General features: G+C 45.6%; 2 protein-coding genes across 9 annotated transcripts in view; one reads left to right on the plus strand and one right to left on the minus strand.

Moving 5' to 3' along the window:
* DNHD1 (dynein heavy chain domain 1) overlaps nt 1–8,878 on the plus strand; it is a 74,380-nt gene extending 65,502 nt beyond the window's left edge. For all 6 annotated transcript variants that reach the window (XM_054661986.2, XM_063782674.1, XM_063782673.1 and 3 more), the window contains 14 exons: nt 234–416; nt 546–977; nt 1,186–1,657; nt 2,548–2,844; nt 3,094–3,246; nt 3,440–3,618; nt 3,748–4,713; nt 4,909–5,095; nt 5,307–5,429; nt 5,518–5,719; nt 6,861–6,952; nt 7,099–7,248; nt 7,470–8,275; nt 8,489–8,878. In XM_054661986.2, the coding sequence (XP_054517961.2) occupies nt 234–416; nt 546–977; nt 1,186–1,657; nt 2,548–2,844; nt 3,094–3,246; nt 3,440–3,618; nt 3,748–4,713; nt 4,909–5,095; nt 5,307–5,429; nt 5,518–5,719; nt 6,861–6,952; nt 7,099–7,248; nt 7,470–8,275; nt 8,489–8,839 (4,593 nt within the window). In that variant the 3' untranslated portion in view covers nt 8,840–8,878. The remainder of the gene's footprint in view (nt 1–233; nt 417–545; nt 978–1,185; nt 1,658–2,547; nt 2,845–3,093; nt 3,247–3,439; nt 3,619–3,747; nt 4,714–4,908; nt 5,096–5,306; nt 5,430–5,517; nt 5,720–6,860; nt 6,953–7,098; nt 7,249–7,469; nt 8,276–8,488) is intronic.
* Nucleotides 1–23,092, minus strand: part of RRP8 (ribosomal RNA processing 8) — a 105,386-nt gene that overhangs the window by 64,366 nt on the left and 17,928 nt on the right. The window lies entirely within an intron of this gene.

The raw sequence follows: 23,092 nt of genomic DNA on the forward strand, positions 1-23,092 counted from the left end.
CCGCCTGCCCTGCACTGCTCCTCTCTCGAAAGAGGGCAACCCCTCTAAGGATACCAAGAGGAGAGGATGGAGTGACTCATGGAGGCTCCTGGGGGGAGGGGACAAAGGTAATAGGATGGCTTGGGGAGTGGCCTCTCATGGGGACTCCAAGGAGATGATTCCCCTAAAAACACCTTGAAGGAAGAACAGAACATCTCAGGAGCTCACTTCAGAGGGTATCTCTCCTCATTTAGATGAGCAAGGCATTTCTGGAGCCTCTGAGCCAGCTGCAGATGGCTGACTTTGAGGAGATACGGAGCTATCGAGCACCACCAGAATCTGTGGTCCGGGTGACTGATGCAATGTGTGACTTGTTCCACCATGAAACAGGCTGGGCCAGTGCCAAACAGCTGTTATGCACTGAGGATTTTTATCAGGTAGGAAGGGTGGAGCACAATGAAGGAGGATAGGGGAGGCATAAAAGGGACACTTGGCAAGGCTAAACTGTTGGGTCAAGGTCCAGAGCACCCGTGTCCTCCCCATCCCTTTAACATACATCCTTCCAGGAGCTGGTGTTCTTCCCCAAGGAGAAGATAACAGACTCAGAGCTGATAAAGTTACATCTAATTCTGAAGGCTCCAGGTATGAACGATGCAGCCCTGCGGGCAGTGAGCCGACCTGCAGCCAGCCTGGCTGCCTGGCTCTGGGCTGTTCTGCACTATGGGCTGGCACATTGCCGGGGACTGCCCACGGGCCTGCTGCTGCAGCAAGTGGAGGCAACACTCACTCGGGAGCAGGCCCGCCTGGGCTACTACCAGTTTCAGGCCCAGGAGACCCTGGAGCATAATTTGGCCCTGGCTAAGATGGTGGAGGATGCCCAAGCTTCCCACAACTGCGTGGCAAAGACCCTCAGTCAAGCACAGTGTGGGCAGTATCACAAATGGCCCATGAAGGCTGCACTGCTCACGCCTATGCGTGCCTGGACTACACAGCTCCAGGTAACCATCCCCCTCCCAGATGTCTCCCCCAACGTTCCTTTTATGCCGTTCGCCTGCTCCTCCCTGTGCCCTCACTGCCTCCCTCTGTCCCTCTCTGCACTCCTTGCCGTACTTTCCTCCATACCCCACCTTGCGCTCCCTCTGCCATATCTCTGCCTGCACCCTCCTCACTGGCCTACACAGCCTCTGGTCTTCCCTTCCACTCCAGAAGCTGAAGGGACGCTGCATGACTGTGTTCGGAGATACCCTCCTATGTTCAGCTGCCATCGTCTACCTGGGTCCCTTCCCACCATTGCGGCGCCAAGAGCTACTGGACAAGTGGTTAGCTCTGTGTAGGGGCTTTCAGGAGGCTCTGGGCCCAGATGATGTGGCACAGGCACTGAAGCGGAAGCAAAAATCTGTCAGCGTACCACCAAAGAACCCCCTGCTGGCTACACACTCTCCCTTCAGTATTCTGTCCTTGCTGAGCTCTGAATCGGAACAGTACCAGTGGGATGGAAACCTGAAGCCACAGGCAAAGTCGGCGCACCTGGCAGGCTTGCTTCTGCGAAGCCCCACACACTACAGTAGTTGCCGTTGGCCTCTGCTGCTTGACCCCAGCAACCAGGCCCTCATCTGGTTGGACCCGCTGCCTCTGGAAGAGAATAGATCTTTTGCACCAGCCCCCACTGAGGGTAGAGGTAAGCAGGCATAATAAATGCAATGCTTCCGGAGTCTCTGAACTGCCCAACACTCAGCCTCATGTGGTCTTTCCCTTCATAATGAGGACACTGTATTTTTGTGATCAGGATGTCCCAGATTTCACCAGCCTATACTATAGGAATAAATTTGGTCACATTTATTTTTTCTCTTTATGACAATGATTCTGAATCTACATGACTGATTGGTCCATGATCTTCCACTTCCCTGGTCTACTCAGCACTACCCAAATTTATCCAATGTTCAGAAATCCTGGGGAATATTTCTGTTGGCTCTGTTTGGATCGGGGACCCATCTGGGTGGAGTATGGGAAGGAACATTTTCTAGGAAAAGGAATAGAGTGTTTATTTCCCAGAAGAAGAGGCTGGGGATTGAGTTTGTAAGAAAAATGTGACCTTATTTGGAAAGGGGTCCTTTCAGATGTAATTAAGTTAAGGACTTTGAATGAGATCACCCTGATTCTTATCCGGATGGGCCCTAAATCCTGCAAGTGCCCTTACAAGAGGCAGAAGAAAAGGCATAGAAAATACAGAAGAGAGGCTATGTGAAGACAGAGGATGAATAGGATCCCTCCCTGGAATTTTAGAGTAATAACTGTGATAGCCAACATTTATTGAGTGCTCACTACGTGCACATCTAAGTGTTTTCTATGTATCATTTCATTTAATCTTCACAGTAACCCTATGAGGTCGCCACTAATATCAACCCCATTTTGCAGATAAGAAAATTGAGTCATAGAGAGCTTAAGCAACTTTCCTAAGATGTCTTCCTGCAGACCTTCCCTCATGAAATGGAGCCCTTCAGTGAATTCCTCCCCTAAGGAGTCTGATTCCTCCCCTAAGAAGAGCTCCTCTGAATCTTTCTGCCCCAGGGAAAGGCCTCATGAGAAATCAAAAGAGAGAGAGTAAAACGGACATGAAAGAGGAAGATGATGAGAGTGAAGAGAGTAATGAGGCTAAGGACCAGACGAAAGAGCAGAAGGCAGAGGAAAGAAAAAATGAGCAGGAGAAAGAGCAAGAGGAAAATGAAGAGAAAGAGGAGGAGAAGACAGAGAGCCAGGGGTCAAAGCCAGCCTGTGAGACTCAGCTTCCATCTCTTCCCTACCTTAGTGTTCTTTCAGGTGCTGACCCAGAGCTGGGTTCTCAGCTCCAGGAGGCAGCTGCTTCTGGTGAGAACTGGTCCCCACCCACCCTGGCCCCTTTTTGACTTGCCCCATTCTGTGACCCCACAGGCCTCCCACACCTCAGTCTAACTTCAGTTCCCATCCTTCATCCCAGGCACTAACGATATTGAAGCGTCTTGTGGGAACCCTCCTATCAGCCACAGGGAAGCTGGTCAGAGCCAGACCTCGTGCCTGGGGAATGGGGATCATGGGTGCTGGCATTGTGGGTAGGGTGCCTTTGCCTCCCTCTCACAGGCCTGCCTGTGTTACTGACCAATGTGGAGCTGGGTCTAGGGTGCGAAGAACTGCAATGGCTGCTGCAGCGGGAGCAGCTGAGTCCACCCCAGGTGCAGCCTGGCTTCTGTCTGTATCTCAGCACCACCCTCTCCCTCTGTGCCATGGAAAAAGGTGAGGCCCAGAGGGCAAATTGCCAGCACAGTTGTGTGGACACACTAGGCCCTCAGCACCAGCCCTAAGAGGGCTTCACTCAACCTGGCCCAGAGCAGGCACAGGTCTATAGCAGGGAGCCATACTCCCTGTCTACTCTACCCCCTGGCTCTGCCAAGGGGAAGAGGTTAAGCATCTCCCATGTTACCCCAAGCGCTAGGTTGTGAACTGCTAAAGGGGCTGAATGTGTTGGATCTGGGCCTGAACATGGAAATACTGGAAGAACAGATGCTGCATGAAATCTTGTGCAGAGAGTATCCTGACCTCGAGACCCGCTGGCAGGACCTAAAGATCAGAGCCCTAGATACCTGCAAGGCTGTGGAGGCTGCTGAGGTGCTTGGGGGCTCAGTCTGTGGGTTGAGATGAGCATTGGATGGACCTGGGTAAGGGGGTGGAGATGAATGTAGATGTTTGGGGTCTGTGGGAAAGGGCCAGATCCATCCAACAAATGAGTGTATGCAGGAGCGGCTGCTGACGATGCTGCTGTTCCAGAATCCGAAGCGTGAGAAGCCAGCCAAGTTTCTGCGGAACATAGTGAGGGCCCAGGGAAAGCTATGCCAGCTGCGTGCTCATTGTGAAGAGTTAGAAGGGCAGAAACTACAGGAGATGGTATCGTGGGCACCCTATCGACCTGTGGTTTGGCATGGAATGGCCATGGTAAAGGCCCTAAGCCAACTGCAGAACCTGCTGCCACTTTTCTGTATGAGCCCAGAGAACTGGCTGGCAGTCACCAAGCAGGCTCTGGACAGCATGAAGCCACGTGAGATTAATCACGGGGAGGACCTGGCCAGCCATCTACTGCAATTGAGAGCACACCTGACCCGCCAGCTACTGGGCAGCACCGTGACTGCACTGGGCCTTACCCAAGTACCCTTGGTGGGTGCATTGGGCGCTTTGGCTCTGCTGCAAGCAACAGGAAAAGCATCAGAGCTGGAAAGACTGGCACTCTGGCCTGGACTAGCAGCCTCTCCCAGCACAGTCCACAGCAAGCCAGTCTCAGATGTGGCTCGACCGGCCTGGCTTGGGCCAAAAGCCTGGCATGAATGTGAGATGTTAGAGCTGCTGCCCCCATTTGTTGGCCTGTGTGCCTCCCTGGCAGGCCACTCCAGTGCTTGGCAGGCTTACCTGTCACTGTCATCCACAGTGCTGGGTCCTGCACCTGGGCCAGGGCCTGAGCCACTCAGCCTCCTCCAGAAGCTGATCCTGTGGCGCGTTCTGCGACCTGAGTGCCTGGCAGGTGCCCTGGCAGACTTCACCACTAGCATCCTGGGTCGGCCCCTGGATGAAAACATGTATGCTCCCACCATGCCCTTTAAACATAGTCAGGCTACTCAGCCCATGCTGATCTTGTTGCCACCGCCTGGCCACCCCTCAGCCACTCTGCATCCTCTGACTGTCATCCAGAAACTGGCTGCCAAGTATCAGCAGGTTTGAACCTAGTTGCTTGGCCACAGAGTGACCAGGCTCCTGTGGGCTGGGGCATGGGGGACCCCCTCCAAGCATTTTCATGGATCTTTCTGTACTACGTAGGGACTTTGGGGATCATGGTAGCATTAGTTTGGGTCCCTCGGGTCACCCTAGGATCACTTTGAGTCATGCTGCCATCTCTTTTTTGGTCCCCAGGGGCAGAAGCAACTGCAGGTGATAGCCCTGGGCTCTGAAGCCTGGGACCCAGTCTCAGTTGTGGTCAGCACTCTATCCCAGGCTATGTATGAGGGGCACTGGCTGGTGCTGGACAACTGTCATCTGATGCCCCATTGGCCGAAAGAGCTGCTACAGCTCTTGCTGGAACTGTTAGGCAGAGCCAAGGGTGAGTTTATTGCCTAGATTGGCTTCCAGGATCCTATCCTACACTTGGGCCTTAGCTTGAAATCTCAGGCCTCATGGCCAGTGACCTAGCACCAAACTTGTCCACTTGGCCTTGTATCTGACTCCTGACACCCCTAGCCTCAAGTCTGATTCCTAGACTTCTGCCTGACCCTTTATCCAAGGACTGATCTCAGACCCTTGTCTGACTCTAGTGGTTGCAGACCTGGAATCAGAACAGCTTTTAGACCAACCTGAAAGCAGGAATGTAAGCACTGTTCACAGAGATTTTCGTCTTTGGCTTATTGTGCCTGCAGAGTCTAGTGCTTCTTTGCCAGGTGAGGAGCTTAACCCCCTACAGGCTCTCAAATTGGAAGTGGGAGGGCAACTGTGCTGTGCTGACTCAGCACTCTCCTTCCTCCCCAGCTGTGCTGACTCAGCACTCCATGCCTGTTTTCTGGAACCAGTCCCTGGAGCTGGGCCATGTTTTGATTGACAGTGTGGAGCTAGCCCAGCAAGTACTCTACATGCAACCCCCCACCCAGGCACTACCTCTGCTCCTCCTCCATGGCCTCCTGCTACACCGGCAGCTCTATGGAACAAGGCTGCAGGCGCACAGGGGGCGCTGGTGAGGGACCCCCACCCATTCCTGCTCAGTCAATCACTCAACAAACATTGAGTATCTTCCATATGCTGGGATGAGTAAAACTAATTCATCTTTGGAAGCTCCAAAGAGCAAGGGCAAGGGGAAGTCAAGGAAGGCTTCTCCAAAGACTTTGAGATTTTACTTTGAATTGAGTCTTAAAAGCAGAGGCAAATCAGGTAGAGATGGGCCTTTCTGAGCAGAGGGACCTAAACTCAGCAGAAGGGAGGAGACTTGAGTGTGGTTGACGTGGACATGCTGGGTGTTGAGGAGGGAGAAGTAAGGTTCATTATAAAGGGCCTTTAAGACTAGGGCAAGGTAGGCCAGGTACAGTGGCTCATGCCTGTAATCCCAGCACTTTGGGAGGCGAGGCGGGTGGATCACGAGGTCAGGAGATCGTGACCATCCTGGCTAACACAGTGAAACCCCATCTGTACTAAAAATACAAAAACTTAGCCAGGCATGGTGGCAGGTGCCTGTAGTCCCAGCTACTCGGGAGGCTGAGGCAGGAGAATGGCGTGAACCTGGGAGGTGGAGCTTGCAGTGAGCCGAGATTGCACCACTGCACTCCAGCCTGGGTGACAGTGCGAGACTCTGTCTCAAAAAAAAAGACTAGGGCAAGGTGCCTGATTTTATCCTGAAGACAGTGGGAAGCCACTGAAGGGTTTTAAGTAGAAGAAGAAACAATATCCTTTTTGTGTGTTGGAAAGATCACTCTGGATGCAACGTGGAGAATGGATCAGAGAAGGCAGGACTGGGGGCAAGCAGAGCAGCTTTAGGAGACTCTGGAAGTCTCCAGGGAAGAGATTGTGGTATGGGTAGTAGGGTAGTAGCCATGGAAGGGATAGAGAATAAATATGGGGTGAAGAGAAAGGAGGTGTCAAGGATGACTCTCAGATTTTTGCTTTAGATAATTGGGTGGCTGGCGGTACCTCTCACTGAAATAGAAGGTGGAACAGGTTTTATGGGGGGAAATGATGATTTCAGTTGAAAGCAAGTTGTATTTGAGGTGCCAAGTGGCAATGAACCTGAAGCTCAGGAGAGAGGTTTGAAATGAAGACAAGACTTGACAGTCCTCAGCATATAGATGATATGTGAAACCTTGCTTTCCGCTCCCCTTCTCTAGGAGTCAAGTGACTCTAACCCAGGTTCTTCAGACCCAAGATCAGCTGTGGGCAAGTCTTAGCAATCCCCGTGCTGCCATGCAAGAGCTGGCTGGTGAGACCCTTCCTCTCCCCCTTGGAGTCATCAGCCCCCAGGAGAGCCTAGAAGAGGGTGGGGGTGGGATATAATTCACAGCTTTGGTTTTGGCGGTGGTGGAAACTGAAGGTACTGGAACTGAGAGACTCTAACCTCATCTTCAGCTTCAGTTTTCTACGGGGGTCCTCTGGGGGACACTGAGGACAGGGAGGCCCTGATTAGCCTCACACAAGCCTGCCTGAGCCCCAGTAGCGGGAGCTGGGTCCAGCCACACACACCTCAGTCTTTGCTGGCCACGCTCATGCCCCTCCCAGGTAAGCCTCACTCAGGTATCTGTTTTGGGGTAGGGAATAGTGCAATGCAATGCCACCCCCCACAGAAATGTGGACAGCAGTCTCAATAAAGGTATATGAGGGGGTAATATTCATACTGTTATGGGGGTGATGGCAGTAAAGGATCAGAGGAAGGCCTACTCTCTCGAGTCTAGGGTGGGGAGAGTCCATCTTGTCCCTCACCCCTCACCTCTATCCCCAAGAGCTAAGGGAGCTGGATGCAATGGCAGAGTGCAAGGCCCAGATGCACCTACTGCCCTCACCACCTGAACCCCGGCTCTGCGGACTGAGTGAGGGCCCCCAAGCCTGGCTGTTGCGACGCCAGAGTCGCGCTCTCTTGAGTGCGCTGCAGCGGAGTTCACCCGTGTGGGTTCCTGAGTCTCGAAGAGGCGCCCAGCTTGCGGAAAGGCGACTGCGGCAACGCCTAGTGCAAGTCAACCGGAGGCTGGAGTCACTGCACGATCTGCTGACCCACGTGATTCGCCAAGACGAGTCTGGCGCCCCGTGGTCAGTGCTGGGGCCAAATGCACGGCGGCCTCTGGAGGGCGTCTTAGAGACCGAGGCTCTAGAACTGAGCCAGTTGGTGGGCACGCTACAAGGCGACCTTGATTGCCTGTTGCAGCAGCTGAAGGGCGCACCCCCGTGCCCCTCCCGCCGCTGTGCTGCGGTGGCCCACGCTCTCTGGACTGGCCGCCTACCCTTGCCTTGGCGACCTCATGCGCCGGCCGGTCCGCAGCCGCCCTGGCACTGGCTGCGACAGTTGTCGCGCCGTGGGCAACTGTTGGTTCGTTACTTGGGCGTGGGCGCGGACGCGAGCAGTGATGTACCAGAGCGCGTCTTCCACCTGTCAGCCTTTCGCCACCCGCGCCGCCTGCTGCTGGCATTGCGTGGGGAAGCTGCCCTGGACCAGAATGTGCCCAGCTCGAATTTCCCTGGTAGCCGAGGCTCGGTCTCCAGTCAGCTCCAGTATAAACGTCTGGAGATGAACAGCAACCCTCTGCACTTCAGGGTATCTTCGCGCCGCCCCTCGTTCGCGGTTCCAGTCCCCTCGAAGTCTCTAATTACACCTCGCAGTTACCCCTTCTTGGTGATCTTGCCCCTCGGAAACCCTGCTAGCTTCTCCGATCTCGCTCCACCACGACCTCCTACCCGCTAACCCCCACTTCCCACCTGCCACCTCCCAGCTTCCTAGCCTTGCCTGACCAGCTTCTGACGCCCCCAGGTGGAGAATGGTCCAAACCCCACGGTTCCAGAGAGAGGGCTGCTGCTGATCGGGCTACAGGTCCTACATGCGGAGTGGGACCCAATAGCTGGAGCCTTGCAGGACAGTCCTTCCAGCCAACCCAGCCCTCTGCCTCCCGTCAGCATCAGCACACAGGCCCCGGGCACCAGTGACCTGCCAGCCCCAGCCGACCTGACTGTGTACTCGTGTCCTGTGTACATGGGAGGGCCCCTTGGCACCGCTAAGCTGCAGAGCAGGAACATCGTGATGCATCTGCCCTTACCCACCAAGCTCACCCCCAACACCTGTGTCCAAAGGAGGGTCCATGTGTGCAGCCCACCCCTGTCTTGAGCCCGTCTACCAAAATAAAGTTGTAGTGATTCCATGAAAGATTTCTGAGATATGGGGGTAGAGTAGGGTGTGTGCACACCACGAAGACAGAATGTGACACACTAGGAGAAAGGTACAGTGTGCATAACTGAGAAAAGAGGAGGTATATTCACACCGAAGGTAGAAGAGGGCATGTGCCTGGCAGCTGGGAAGGGGAAAGTATGGGTACACTTGGGGTGGGGTGGGACTTGGTGTTAATCATGTATCCAAGAAGCTAGGCAGACCCAGCAGTGGCTGACACACAGAATCCTAAATCCTTGCCCCGCTCTCTACTGTGGTCTCAGCACTTGTGCTAAATCCACAAGGGATATGTTTGAAAGGAGAACATTAGCACTCAAAATTCTTTCTTAAGGCATTTAGTGGTGTTCTTGGCAATGCCTCAATCCTGCCCTACCACTCATTCCTCTCCTACGATGGATTCTCTCAGTGAGTCATGCATATGAAAAAAGCCAAGTAAGATACAAGGTCCTATGTTCATTCAACAATTATTCATTGAGCACTCCTTGGAACCAGGTACTCTTCTATGTGCTAATAAGGTTATTCTAGTGTAGGGCAACAGGCAATAAAAGGCCAACATATAAATAATTTTGATGAAGTCCTATAAAGAAAACAAAATAGACCGATGCGTCAAGAGGGTATGTGATGAGACGGGAGCAGTTAGTATAATCTGAGTGGTCAAGGAAGCTTTCTGCATATTTGAAAGTAGCTATTTAAAGATCTAGAAGGAATATTCATTCAGGTAGAGCCCTCAGTAGGTACAAAAGTCTTGAGGCAGGAACAACCTTGAAGTGTTCAAGAAACAGCGTATGCAGCCAGAGCATGGCGAGTGAGGGGCAGAGCGACCCAAAATGAAAGGGGTGGCTCACGTGGCCATGGTGATGATCTTGTATTTTTCAAAAGTATAATGAGAATGTATTGTCAAATAGTAGGTGGGAGAGTATATGATCTAATTTGCATTTTTTCAAAGGTCACTCTGCCTGTTCTATGGTGGATGGATGCTAGAAAAGCCAGGGTGACAAGGCAGAAGATCTATTTGGACCCAATTGAAGTAATTCAAGTAAGGGATAATGGAGTTTGGGCAAGGGTTTAAATAGAGATGAAGAATTGACAGATTTAAGAAATATTCTGGAGGTAAAACCAGCAGGACTGATGGAATGGATGTGGAGAATAAAGGAAGAGGAAGAATCTAGGGTGATTTGGATTTTAAGCTTGAGAAACTAGGTGTATCATGTGTCATTAACTGAGATGGGAAATTTGAGGGAGCAAGCAGCTGGAGCTAAGGAATCAAGAGTTCTGCTGCTTTGATATTTTCTGTTATTATTAGTTGCATGACTGCATGCTAGGCCAGGGCGAGCCTGTCCGACAAAAGTTGAGTTAGAGTATGGCAGAACCAAAGGCCTATATGAGCTTCACTCCTTGCCCCCAAGCATCAAAACTTACGTAGTATTAATAAACTTAGCTCCCTTGCTCTATGGCTAGGTACCAGCTACGTGGTGGGAAGAAATGCAAACAGAAGTGTATACAGGCATACTTGAAGCTATTGTGGGTTTGGTTCCAGACCACCACAATAAGGCGAATATTGCAAGTCACATGAACTTTTTGGTTTCCCACTGCATATGGGTTACATTTACACTATATTGTAGTCTATTAAGCATGAAATAGCATTATGTTAAGTTAAAAAAAAAAACAAGGTATACCAGCCTGGCCAACATGGTGAAACCCTGTCTCTACTAAAAATACAAAAATTAGCGAGGTGTGGTGACGGGCACCTGTAATCCAAGCTACTCAGGAGACTGAGGCAGCAGAAGAATCTCTTGAACCCAGGAGGTGGAGGTTGCAGCGAGCCGAGATTGTGCCACTGTACTCCAGCCCGGGTGACAGAGCAAGACCCTGTCTAAAAAAAAAAAAAAAAATTGCATACCTTAGTTTAAAAATACTTTATTGCTAAAAATGCTAATAATCATCTGAGCCTTCAGCAAATAGTAATCTTTTTGCTAGTAATCTTTTTTGCCTTAATATTGATAGCTGCTGATCAGGGTGGTGACTGCTGAAGGTTGTGGCAATTTCTTAAAATAAAACAACAGTGAATATGAGTCCATATCAATGGACTCATATTTTCATGAAGAATTTGTCTGTGGCATGTGATGGTGTTCTACAGCATTTTACCTACAGAACTTATTTCAAAATTGGAGTTAATCCTCTCAAACCCTGCTGTTCCTTTATTAACTAAGTTTATGTAATATTCTAAATCATTTGTTGTTATTTCAACAATGTTCACAGCATCAGAAGTATAGATCCCATCTCAAGAAACCACTTTCTTTGCCGATCCATAAGAGCAACTGCTCACCCGTTAAAGTTTTATCATGAGATTACAGTAACTCAGTCATATCTTCAGGCTCCACTTCTTATTCTAATTCTCTTGCTGCTTCCACATCTGCAGTTACTTCCTCCAATGAAGTCTTGAACTCCTCAAAATCATCCATGAGAGTTGAATCAACTTCTTCCAAACTCCTGTTAATATTGATATTTTGACCTCCTATCATGAATCAAAAATGTTCTTAATGGCATCTAGAATGGTGAATCCTTTCCAGAAGGTTTTCGATTTACTTTGCCCAGATCCGTTGGAGGAATCACTATCTATAGTGGTTCCTATAGCAGCAATAGTCTCACAAAATGTATTTCTTTTTTTAAATTTTCATTTCTTTACAAAATGAATTTCTTAATAACACTGTAAGACTATAGCAGCAATAGCCTTACAAATGTATTTCTTAATAAGATCTGAAAGTCAAAATTACTCTCTGATCCATGAGCTGCACAATAGATGTTGTGATAGCCGGCATGAAAACAACATTAATCTCCTTGTACATGTCCATCAGAGCTCTTCGGTGTATTGCCAATGAGCAGCAAAATCTTTAAAAGAATCTTTTTGTTCTGAGCAGTAGGTCTTAACAGTAGGCTTAAGATAGTCAGTAAACCATGCTGTAAACCGATGTACTGTCATACAGGCTTTGTTGTTCCATTAAGAGAGCACAGACATAGCAGATTTAGCATAATTCTTAAGGGCCCTAGGATTTTCCGAATGTTAAATGAGCATTGGCTTCAACTTAAAGTCACCAGCTACACTGGCCCCTAACAGAAGGTCAGCCTGTCCTTTGAAGCTTTGACGCCAGGCATTGTCTTCTCTTCTCTAGCTACAATAAGTCCTAGATGCCATCTCCTTCCAACAGAAGGGTGTTTCATCTACATGGAAAATCTGTTGTTTGGTGTAGCCACCTTCATCAATTCACTGCAGCTTCCACATTAGCACTTGCTGTTTCACCTTGCAGTTTTATGTTATGGAAATGGCTTTCCTTAAACTTCATGAACCAATCTCTGCAAACTTCAGACTTTTATTCTGCAGCTTCCTTGCCTCTCTCAGCCTTCATAGAATTGAAGAGAATAAGGGCCTTGTCCTGGATTAGGCTTTGGCTTAAAGGAATGTTGTGACTGGTTTGATCTGCTATCCAGATCACTAAAACTTCCTCCATATCAGCAGTAAGGCTGTGTTTTGCTTTATCAGTCACATGTTCACAGGAATTGCACTTTTAATTTCCTTCAAGAACTTTTTCCTTGCATTCACAACTTGGCTAACTGGCACAAGAAACCTAGTTTGCAGCTTACCGTGGCTTTTGACCTGCCTCCCTCACCGAGCTTAGTCATTTTTAGCTTTTGATTTAAAGTGAGAGACATGCAACTCTTCCTTTCACTTGAACACCTAGAAGCCACTGTTGGATTATTAATTGGACTAATTTCTATATTGTTTGTCTCAGGGAGCAGGGAGGGCCAACAAGAGGGAGAGAGATGGGGGAACAGGCGGTCAGTGAAGCAGTCAAAACACACACGACATTTATCGATTAAGTTTGCCATCTCATGTGAGTGCAGCCTGCGGTGCCCCCAAATGATTACAATACCAACATCAAAGATCACTGATCACACTGATATAATAATAATGCAAAGGTTTGAAATACTGTAAGAATTATCAAAATGTGACACAGAGACAAAAAGTAAGCACATGCTATTGGGAAAATAGTGCTGATAGACTAGCTCAAAACGGGGTTGCCACAAATCTTCAATTTTTATAAAACACACTATGATGTGCAATAAAGCACAGCAAAAAATAAAATGAGGTGTGCCTGCACTGAGCATCACTCTTCACAACCTCTTCAAAATGGTAACTCACCAGTGAGTGTGGTGCAACTGATGTTCTTTAACAAAAGGCTGAGCAGAGAGGCAAAAACTCCCACTTTCCTCAGAGCCCTTTTCTACAGTCAACTAGGGTGCATGGCTGTGCCTTCAGGAAAGGAGATAAGTAGAGTATTAAAAGAAGTCCGTTTGGAAAAATGAACCACCTGTCTATGTTTACCATTACCACTATTTGTCCTCCAGTGGGAGCAGGGAACAATAGTGAGATATCTGTAAAACCATCTGAAATTGGTTAGAATATTTTCTACAAATCCATGCCATTTTCTAGACTGAAGTCATTCTTGAATTATGCCCAGCCAAGTTGTTAAACTTTGTCTAGTAGAGATTATTAAATGAATTCCATATGACAGCATAGCCCAAATACAATGACTGCTATGTAAAAATGTTCCAGATTTGATAATTGCACTATTAAGTTCTACTAGAGCAATTAAAATCCCATTAGGAAGTTAAAATCCCAAACAATGAAAGGAAGGAAGAAGTAAGAGGCTTGACAAAGGGGAGAAATATGTCTCTTCCCATTCTCATGAACGGGGGTAAATGGAGTAGAGACAAGAAAGGGAAGAATAAGATGTAATCAACCTGACCTGGGGCTGCGAAGCCTCAGAGAAGGAAGCAGCAGCGCCAAGGGCAAAGAGGCTTTTGCCTTTTCCCTACTGGGACTGTGGAAGGAAGCTGTTCTGTAGCACGGATGGACTAACTGTGGTCCCAACAGCATTAAGAGAGCAGAGCAGCATGGTCAGGAAGAGGTGTCTCTTAATCCCTATATGGCGTAGATACTGACTAGAGAGGCTGTAGGCCCACAGGAGTATGCGGCAGAGAATCACTGGGGTTTCCAGCACCAAAGAGAGTTGTTGAGAGAGGGCCAAACTGGGGGGAGTGGGGAGGAACAGGGGGCACAAGACCACAAATTCATCAGCTTTAGAGGCAAATGTTGGCAGAATGCCCAGGTATGAAACTGAGCCAACTACCCAGAGGATTCCAACTTGTGCACAACGAAAGCCAGTGTTAGGCTTGAGGATCCCTTCAGTCTAACATCAAAAGGTCACATAAGCCCTCCTCTCTATACCCAGATGCCACTTTAGAGAGGAGCAGCAGTAGAATGGGAGGAATTTAAAATTCTGAGCATTTATTTCAAAGAGAATAAATGAAACCTAATGAAATGAAACCAAATTTATTTCCAGCCTCTTCCACTACCCAGTGAAGAGGAAGGAGTAAGATTTGTGAGGAAAATCAGATCGGTAATTGAGAAAAAAGCTACATTTTATTTATGTATCCAACTTTGTAAGAAAAATTGTGATCCTGCTCTGTATACTACATAGACTAATAATCCAAAAACGAAAAAAATCTGACTAGCACTCTGCAGCTCACCTAAAAGCTCATTTAGTTTTGCAGCTTTACAGTCTAATTTGAAATTTATATTCAGAACAGGATAAATGGGGGAAATGTCTGAAATATTAAAAAATGACAGTTTCATCCACTAATGCTTATGAAGCCCTAGTATCTGTAAAATAGGTACTATTATTATTCCATTTTATAGATGAGGAAACTGAGACACACATTCAGTAAATTGCCCAAGGCCACACAGCCAGAAAATGGTAGAACCTGTTTTGGAACCCAGGCATTTGTCTCCAGAATCCATGATCTCTACAGCATTCTGTTGCCTCTGTCATACCAAGATTTAGTGAGATAGTGGAAAACAAGAATCCTCAAGCATTGTTGGCAGATGCGGAAACTGGTGTAGTTACTCTGGGGAGCAATCTGACAGCACTTAGTAAAATTAAGTATACTCTGTTCTACCAATTCCACTCTCAGGTTTATGTCTCAGATGGTCACACACAAAATGAGCTGAGACTTTGAGAGGCTGAGGTGGGAGGATAGCTTGAGCCCAGGAGTTCAAGACCAGCCTGGACACCATAGACAGAATCTATCTCTATAAAAAATTTGAAAAATTAGCTCGGTGTGTAGTGTACACCTGTGGTCCCAGCTACACAGGAGGCTGAGGTGGGATAATTGCTTGAGCCCAGGAGGTGGAGGCTGCAGTAAACTGTGATTACACTATTCACCACTGCACTCCAAACTTGGTGACAAAGTAAGACTATGTCACAAAAAAAAAAAAAAAAAAAAAGGAAAGAGAGAGAAAGAGAAAGTGAAGGAAGGAAGGGAGGGAGGGAGGGAGGAAGAGATTTGGGAAGTGTTCTCTCCTACTGTACTTTCTAAGAGTTTATGTAGGAGTGATATTTCTTAAAAGGTTGATAGAATTTGCCAGTAAAGCCATCTGGGCCTGGAGTTTTTTTGTTTTGATGTGTGTGTGTGTGTGTGTGTGTGTGTGTGTGTGTGTGTGTGTGAGAGAGAGAGAGGTTTTTAATTACAAATTCTATTTCTTTAGTAGATACAAGGCTATCAGATTTTCCACTTCTTTCTGAGTCCATTGTGGTATTTTCAAAAATTTTATCTTAGATAGAACGTAAGTTTTTGAAGTTACTGGTATAAGTTGTTCTTAATAGTCCCTTATTATCCTTTTAATGTCTGTAGGATCTATAGGGATGTCCCTGCTTTCATTCATATTTTCAGTCTTCGTATTTTTGATCAGTCTAAATATTTGTCAATTCTATTGATCCTTTCAGAGAATTAGCTTTGTGTTTCATTGATTTTCTCTATTGGTTCTCCAGTTTCTATTTTATCACTTTCAACTTTTATCTTTTTAAATTTCCTTTCTTTTACTTATTTTTGTTTTAATTTTCTCTTTTTCTAGCTTCTTAATGTGGAAACTTAGATTATTTATTTTAGGGTTTTTTCGGGTTTTGTTTTTTTTTTAATACAGAGTCAGAGTCTCTCTCTGTCACCTAAGCTGGAGTGCAGTGGCACGATCTGGGCTCACTGCAACCTCCACCTCCTGGGTTCAAGCGATTCTCCTGCCTCAACCTCCCGAGTAGCTGGAATTACAGGTGCGTGCCACCACGCCCAGCTAATTTTTGTATTCTTAGCAGAGATGGGGTTTCACCATGTTGGCTAGGCTGGCCTCAAACTCCTGACCTCAGGTGATCCACCCACCTTGGCCTCCCAAAGTGCTGGGATTACAGGCATGAGCCACCGTGCCTGGCCGATTTTAGGTGTTTCTTATTTCTCATATAAGCATTGAAAGCTATACATCACTCTCTAACATTTATTTAGCTGCATCTCACAACTTTTGCTTTGTTGTATTTTCATTATTTCTATTTATTTTTCTGTGGCCAGGTGGCACACAGAGAGAATCTGTGCACTTGCTGGAAGGAGAACAGAGTGATTGTGGGACTTTGCATTGGAACTCAGTGCTGCCTATCTGGGTGGAAAACAGCACAAACAGAATCCAGCCAGTGCCCATGAAGGGAGAATTTAGACCAGCCCCAGCCAGAGGGGAACTGTCCATTCTGGTGGCTGGAACCTGAGTTCTGGCAAGCCCCATGACCATAGGCTAAAGTGCCCTGGTGTCCTAAATAAACTTGAAAGGCAGTCTAGGCCACAGGGGCTGCAATTTCTGGGCAAGTACTGGTGCTGTGCTGGGCTTGGAGCCATTGGACTTGGGGTGTACATGACCTAGTGAGACACCAGCTGAGGCAACCAAAGGAGTGCTTGCATTACCTGTCCCCCAACCACAGGCAGTGCAGTTTGCAGCTCTGGGAGAGACTCTTTCCTTCCACTTAAGGAGAGGAGAGGGGAAAGTAAAGAGAACTCTGTTTTGCAACTTGAACACTAGCTCAGCCACAGTAGAATAGAGCATGAGCAGGAGTCCTGAGACCCCCATTTCAGGTCCTATCTTCTACAAGATAGACACACCCTGGGCCAGAAGGGAACCCACGTCCTTCATGGGAAGGACTCAGTCCTGGAAGGATTCATCACCTGCTGACTAAAGAGCTCTTGGGCCTTGAATAAACCTCAGTGGTTGTCAGGCAGCACTTACCCAGGGGCCTTCAGTGAGACCCAGTGCTGTGAGGGCTTCAGGGGTGACCCAACACATTCCTAGCTGTGGTGGCCATGGGGAGATACTCCTACTGCTTGAAGAAAGGAGAGGGAAGAATAATGGGGACTTTGTCTTGCGACTTGGGTACAGCTTGGCCAGGGTGAGGTAGAGAGTACTAAGTGGGTTCCCTGGGGTTCCTGATTCCAGGCCTTGGTTCCTGGGTGCATTTCTTGACCTGCCCTGGACCAGAGGGGAGTCTATTGCCCTGCAGGGAGACAACCAGGCTTAGCAGCATTCACCACAAGCTGACTGAAGAGCCATTGGACCTTGAATGAACAACGGTGTTAGCCACGCAATACTTGCTGCAGGCTTGAAGTAGTGGTGGCCATAGGGAGAGGGTCCTTCTGCTTCAGGAAAGGAAAGGAAAGAGTGGGAAGGACTTGTCTTACGGCTTGTGTGCCAGCTCAGCCACAGTAGAATAGGCCACCAAGTATATTACTAAGGTTCCTGACTTCAGGCCCCAGCTATTGGATGGTATTTCTGGACTGAGGGGTAGCTTGCTACCCTGAAGGGAAGGCAACAAGCCTGGCTAGATGCACCACCCGCTGACTGTAGAGACCTTGGGCCTTGAGGGAACATCAGCGGTAACCAGGCAGTAGTCACTACAGGCCTTGGGCAAGACCCAGTGCTGTGCTGGCTTCAGGTGTAACCCAGCATAATCACAGTGTTGGTGGCTATAGGGGTGCTTGTGTCACCTCTTCTCCAGCTCCAAGCAGCTCAGCACAGACAGACAGACTTTGTTTGTTTGGGGGAAATTAAGAGAAGAGAACAAGAGTCTCTGCCTCATAATCAAGGGAATGCTCATGAATCTTACCCAACACCATCAAAGTGCTACCTCTATGAATCTACAAGAGCCACAGCAATTACTGGGCTGGGGGTTCTCACTAATGCAGATATGGCTGCAGTGACCAAAGACTTAGATCACAACACTAAATTCTCTTTGAATATTTGGATTGCATTCCAAAGAAGGATGGTTATAAATAAACCCAGACTGCAAAGAGTACAACAAATACCTAATTCTTCAATGCCCAGACACTGATGGACATCCATAAGCATCAAGACCATCCAGGAAAACATGGCATCACCGAACAAAGTAAATAAGGCACTAGTGACAAATCCTGGAGTAACAGAGATGTGTGACCTTTTGGACAGAGAATTCAAAACAGCTTGTTTTGAGAAAGCTAAAAAAAAAAATTCAAGATAACACAAAGAAGGAATTCAGAATCCTATCAGATAAATTTAACAAAGAGAGTAAAATAATTTAAAAGGATCAAGCAGAAATCCTGGAGCTGAAAAATTCTATTGACATACTGAAGAATGCAATAGAGTCTTTCAACAGCAGAATGGATCAAGCAGTAGAAAGAATTAGTGAGCTTGAAGATAGGCTATTTGAAAATACACAGAGGAAACAAAAGAAAAAAAATTTAAAAGCCAGGCACAGTGGTTCACGCCTGTAATCCCAGGACTTTGGGAGGCTGAAGTGGGTGAATCACTGAGGTCAGGAGTTCAAGACCAGCCTGGCCCACATGGTGAAACCCCGTCTCTACTAAAAATACAAAATTAGCTGGGCATGGTGGCATGCACCTGTAATCTCAGCTACTTGGGAGGTTGAGGCAGGACAATCGCTTGAGCCTGGGAGGCAGTGGTTGCAGTGAACCGAGATCGTGCCATTGCACTCCAGCCTGGGCAACAAGAGTGAAATTCCGTCTCAAAAAAAGAAAAAAAAATACCACCCGGGAAAATCACCTTCACAAAAAGGAAGATGGATGGACAGATGGAAGAAAGGATCACAAAACAACCAGAAAACAAATAACAAAACGACAGGAGTAAGTCCTTACTTATCAATAATAACATGGAATGTAAATGCACTAAACTCTCCAATCAAAAGACACAGAATGGCTGAACAGACGAAAAAACAAGACCCAATAATCCTTTTCCTGTAAGAAACACCCTTCACCTATAAAGACACATATAGACTAAAAATAAACAAATACAAAATGATATTCAATGCAAATTGAAACCAAAAAAGAGCAGGAGTAGCTATATTTGCACCAGACAAAACAGATTTCAAGACAAAGAAGGTCATTACATAATGATAAAGGGGTAAATTCAGCAAGAGGATATAATAATTGTAAACATATATGCACCCAACACTGGAGCACCCAGATATATAAAGCAAATATTTTTAGAACTAAAGAGAGAGATAGACCCCAATACAATAACAGCTGAAGACTTAATTACCCGACTTTCAGCATTAGACAGGTCATCCAGACAGAAAATCAACAAATGTCAGATTTAATCTGCACTATAGAGTAAATGGATCTTACAGATATTTACAGAACATTTCATCCAATGGCTGAAGGATACATATTATATTCTTCCCCTCAACACGTGTTATTTTCAATGATAAACCATATATTAGGCCATAAAACAAGCCTTAAACATTTCAAAAATATGTGAAAAATATCAAGTATCTTCCTTGACCACAATGGAATAAAATCAATAATAGGAGGAACTTTGGAAACTATATGAACACATGGAAATTAAATAATATGCTTAATGGCCAGTGGATCAACAAATAAGAAAAAAAATTTAAAAATATTTGAAACAAATGAAAATGGAAATACGACAGACCAAAATCTACAGGATATAACAAAAGCAGTACTGAGGAAAGTTTATAGCAATAAGTACCTAATCAAAAAAGTAGAAAAACTTCAAATGAACAACCTAATGATGCATCTTCAAGAACTAGAAAAGCAAAAGCAAACCAAACGGAAAATTAAAAGAAGACATAACAAATATCAAGCAGAAATAAGTGAGATTCAAATTTTAAAAATACAAAGGATCAATAAAATGAACAGGTTTTTTGAAAAGATAAAGTCAACAAACCTTTAGCCAGACTAAGCATAAAAGAGAGAAGACCCAAACAAAATCAGATGAAAAAGGAGTCATTACAACTGATACCACAGAAATTCAAAGGATCATCAGAGACTATGAGCAACTAAATGCCAATAAACTGGAAAAGCTAGAAGACATAAATTCCTAGACATATGCAACTTACTAAGATTAAACCATGAAGAAATCCAAAACCTAAATAGACCAATAACAAGTAATGAGATCAAAGCCATAATAAAAAAGTCTTCCAGCTAAGAAAAGCACGGGACCCAACAGCTGCACTGACTAATTTTATGAAACATTTAAAGAACTAATGTGAACCCTACTCAGACTATTCAAAAAAAAATAGAGGAGGGAGTACTTTGAAACTCATTCTGTGAGCCAGTGTTACCCTGATAGCAAAACCAGACAAAGACACATCAAAAAAAGGAAACTATATCACTGATGAACATTTATGCAAAAATCCTCAATAAAATACTAGGAAACCTAATTCAACACCCCATTAAAAAGATCATTCATCATGGCCAAGAGGGATTTATCCCAGGAATCCAAGGATGGTTCAACATATGCAAATCAATCAATGTGATGTATCATATCAACAGAATGAAGACCAAAAACCATATGATCATTTTAATTGATGCTTTTAAAACATTTGATAACATTCAACATCCTTTTATGATTTAAAAAAGCCCTCCAAAAACTGGGTATAGAAGGAACATACCTCAACATAATAAAAGCCATATATTACAGACCCACAGCTAATATACTGAATGGGGAAAAACTGAAAACTTTTCCTCTAAGATCTGGAACTAGACAGGGATGCCCATTTTCACTACTGTCATTCAACACAGTAATAGAAGTCCTACCTAGAGTAATCAGACAGGAGAAAAAAAAATAAATGGCATCCAAGTTGGAAAGGAAGAAGCCAAATTATCCATATTTGCAGATTATATTATCTTTTATTTGGAAAAACCTAAAGACTCCACCAAAAGCTATTAGAACTGATAAACAAATTCAGTAAAATTGCAGAATGTAAAATCAACATACAAAAATCAGTAGCATTTCTATATGCCAACAACAAACAATCTGATAAAGAAATCAAGAAAGTAATCCCATTTACAATAGCTACAAATAAAATAAGATACCTAGGAATAAACTTAACCAAACAAGTGAGAGACCTCTATAATGAAAACTATAAAACATTGATGCAAGAAACTGAAGAGGACACAGACAAAAAATTGATAGATATTTCATGTTCATGGATTGGAAGAACTGATATTGTTAAAATGTCCGTACTATCCAAAGCAATCTACAGATTCACTGCAATCCCTATCGAAATACCAGTGACATTCTTCACAGAAATCGAAAAAATAATCTTAAAATTCATATAGAAGCACAAAAGACCCAGAAGAGACAAAGCCATCCTGAGCAAAAGAACAAAACTGAAGGAATCATATTACCTGTCTTCAGATTATACTACAGAGCTATAATAACCAAAACAGCATAGTACTGCCAAAAAAACAGACACATAGACGAATGGAACAGCATACAGAACCCAGAAATAAATCCATACATCTACAGTAAACTCATTTTTGACAAAAGTGCCAAGAACATACGTTGGGGAAAGGACAGTCTCTTCAATAAATGGTGCTGGGAAAATAGGATATACATAAGCAAAAGAATCAAACTAGGCTCCTCTCTCTTGCCATATATAAAAATCAAATCAAAATAGATTAAAGACTTAGATCTGAGACCTCAAACTATGAAACTAATGAAAGAAAACCTTGGAGAAACCCTCCAAGACATTGATCTTGGCAAAGATTTCTTGAGTAATACCCCAAAAGCACAAGCAATCAAAGCAAAAATGGACAAATGGGATCACATCAAGTTAAAAAGCTTCTGCACAGTAAAAGAAACAATCAACAAAGTGAAAAGACAAACCACGGAATGGGAAAAAATATTTGCAAACTATCCATCTGACAAAGGATTAATAATCAGAATACATAAGGAGCTCAAACAACTAACTCTATAAGAAAAAAAATTGGCCAGGTGCAGTGGCTCACACCTGTAATCCTAGCACTTTGGGAGGCTGAGGCAGGTGGATTGCTCGAGGTCAGGAGTTCGAGACCAACCTGGCCAACATGGTGAAACCCCATCTCTACTAAAAATACAAAAACTAGCTGGGCGTGGTGGCAGGTGCCTGTAATCCTAGCTACTTGGGAGTCTGAGGTAGGAGAATCGCTTGAACCTGAGAGGTGGGGGTTGCAGTGAGCCAAGATTGTGCCACTGCACTCCAGCCTGGGTGACAAGAGGAAGATTCTGTACCCCCCGACCCCCTCCAAAAAAAAGAAAAATCTAGGCTAGGCATGGTGGCTTACACCTGTAATCCCAGCACTTTGGGAGGCTGAGGCAGGCAGATCACCTGAGGTCAGGAGTTTGAGACCTAGCCTGGCCAACATGGTGAAACCTCATCTCTACTAAAAAAAATACAAAAATTATCCAGGCATGGTGGTGCACACCTGTAATCCCAGCTACTAGGCAGGCTGAGGCATGAGAATCGCTTGAACCTAAGAAGTGGAGGCTGCAGTGGGCTGAGATCGCACTACTGCACTCAGGCCTGGATGATAGAGACTCCATCTCAAAAAGAAAATTTTTAAAAAAAGAAAAAATCTAATAATCTGATTTTAAAAACAGGCAAAAAATCTTAATAGACATTTCTCAAAAGAAGAGATACAAACGGCAAACAGGTAAATGAAAAGGTGCTCAGCATCATTAATCATCAGATAAATGCAAATCAAAACTACAATGAGATACCATCTCACCTCAGTTAAAATGGCTTTTATCCAAAAGACAGGCAGTAATGAATGCTGGTGACGATGGGGAGAAAATAAACTTTTGTACAGTGTTGGGGGGAATGTTAATTAATACAAGCATTGTGGAGAACAGTATGGAGGTTCCACAAAAAACTGAATAAAGAACTACCATATGATCCAGAAATCTCACTGCTAGGTATATACTCCTCTCCCCAAAAAAGACAAATCAGTATATAGAAAAGGTATCTACACTCCCCTGTTTATTGC

The sequence above is a fragment of the Pan troglodytes genome, chromosome 9 (genome assembly GCF_028858775.2).
Source record: "Pan troglodytes isolate AG18354 chromosome 9, NHGRI_mPanTro3-v2.0_pri, whole genome shotgun sequence".
Taxonomy (NCBI): Eukaryota; Metazoa; Chordata; class Mammalia; order Primates; family Hominidae; genus Pan; species Pan troglodytes.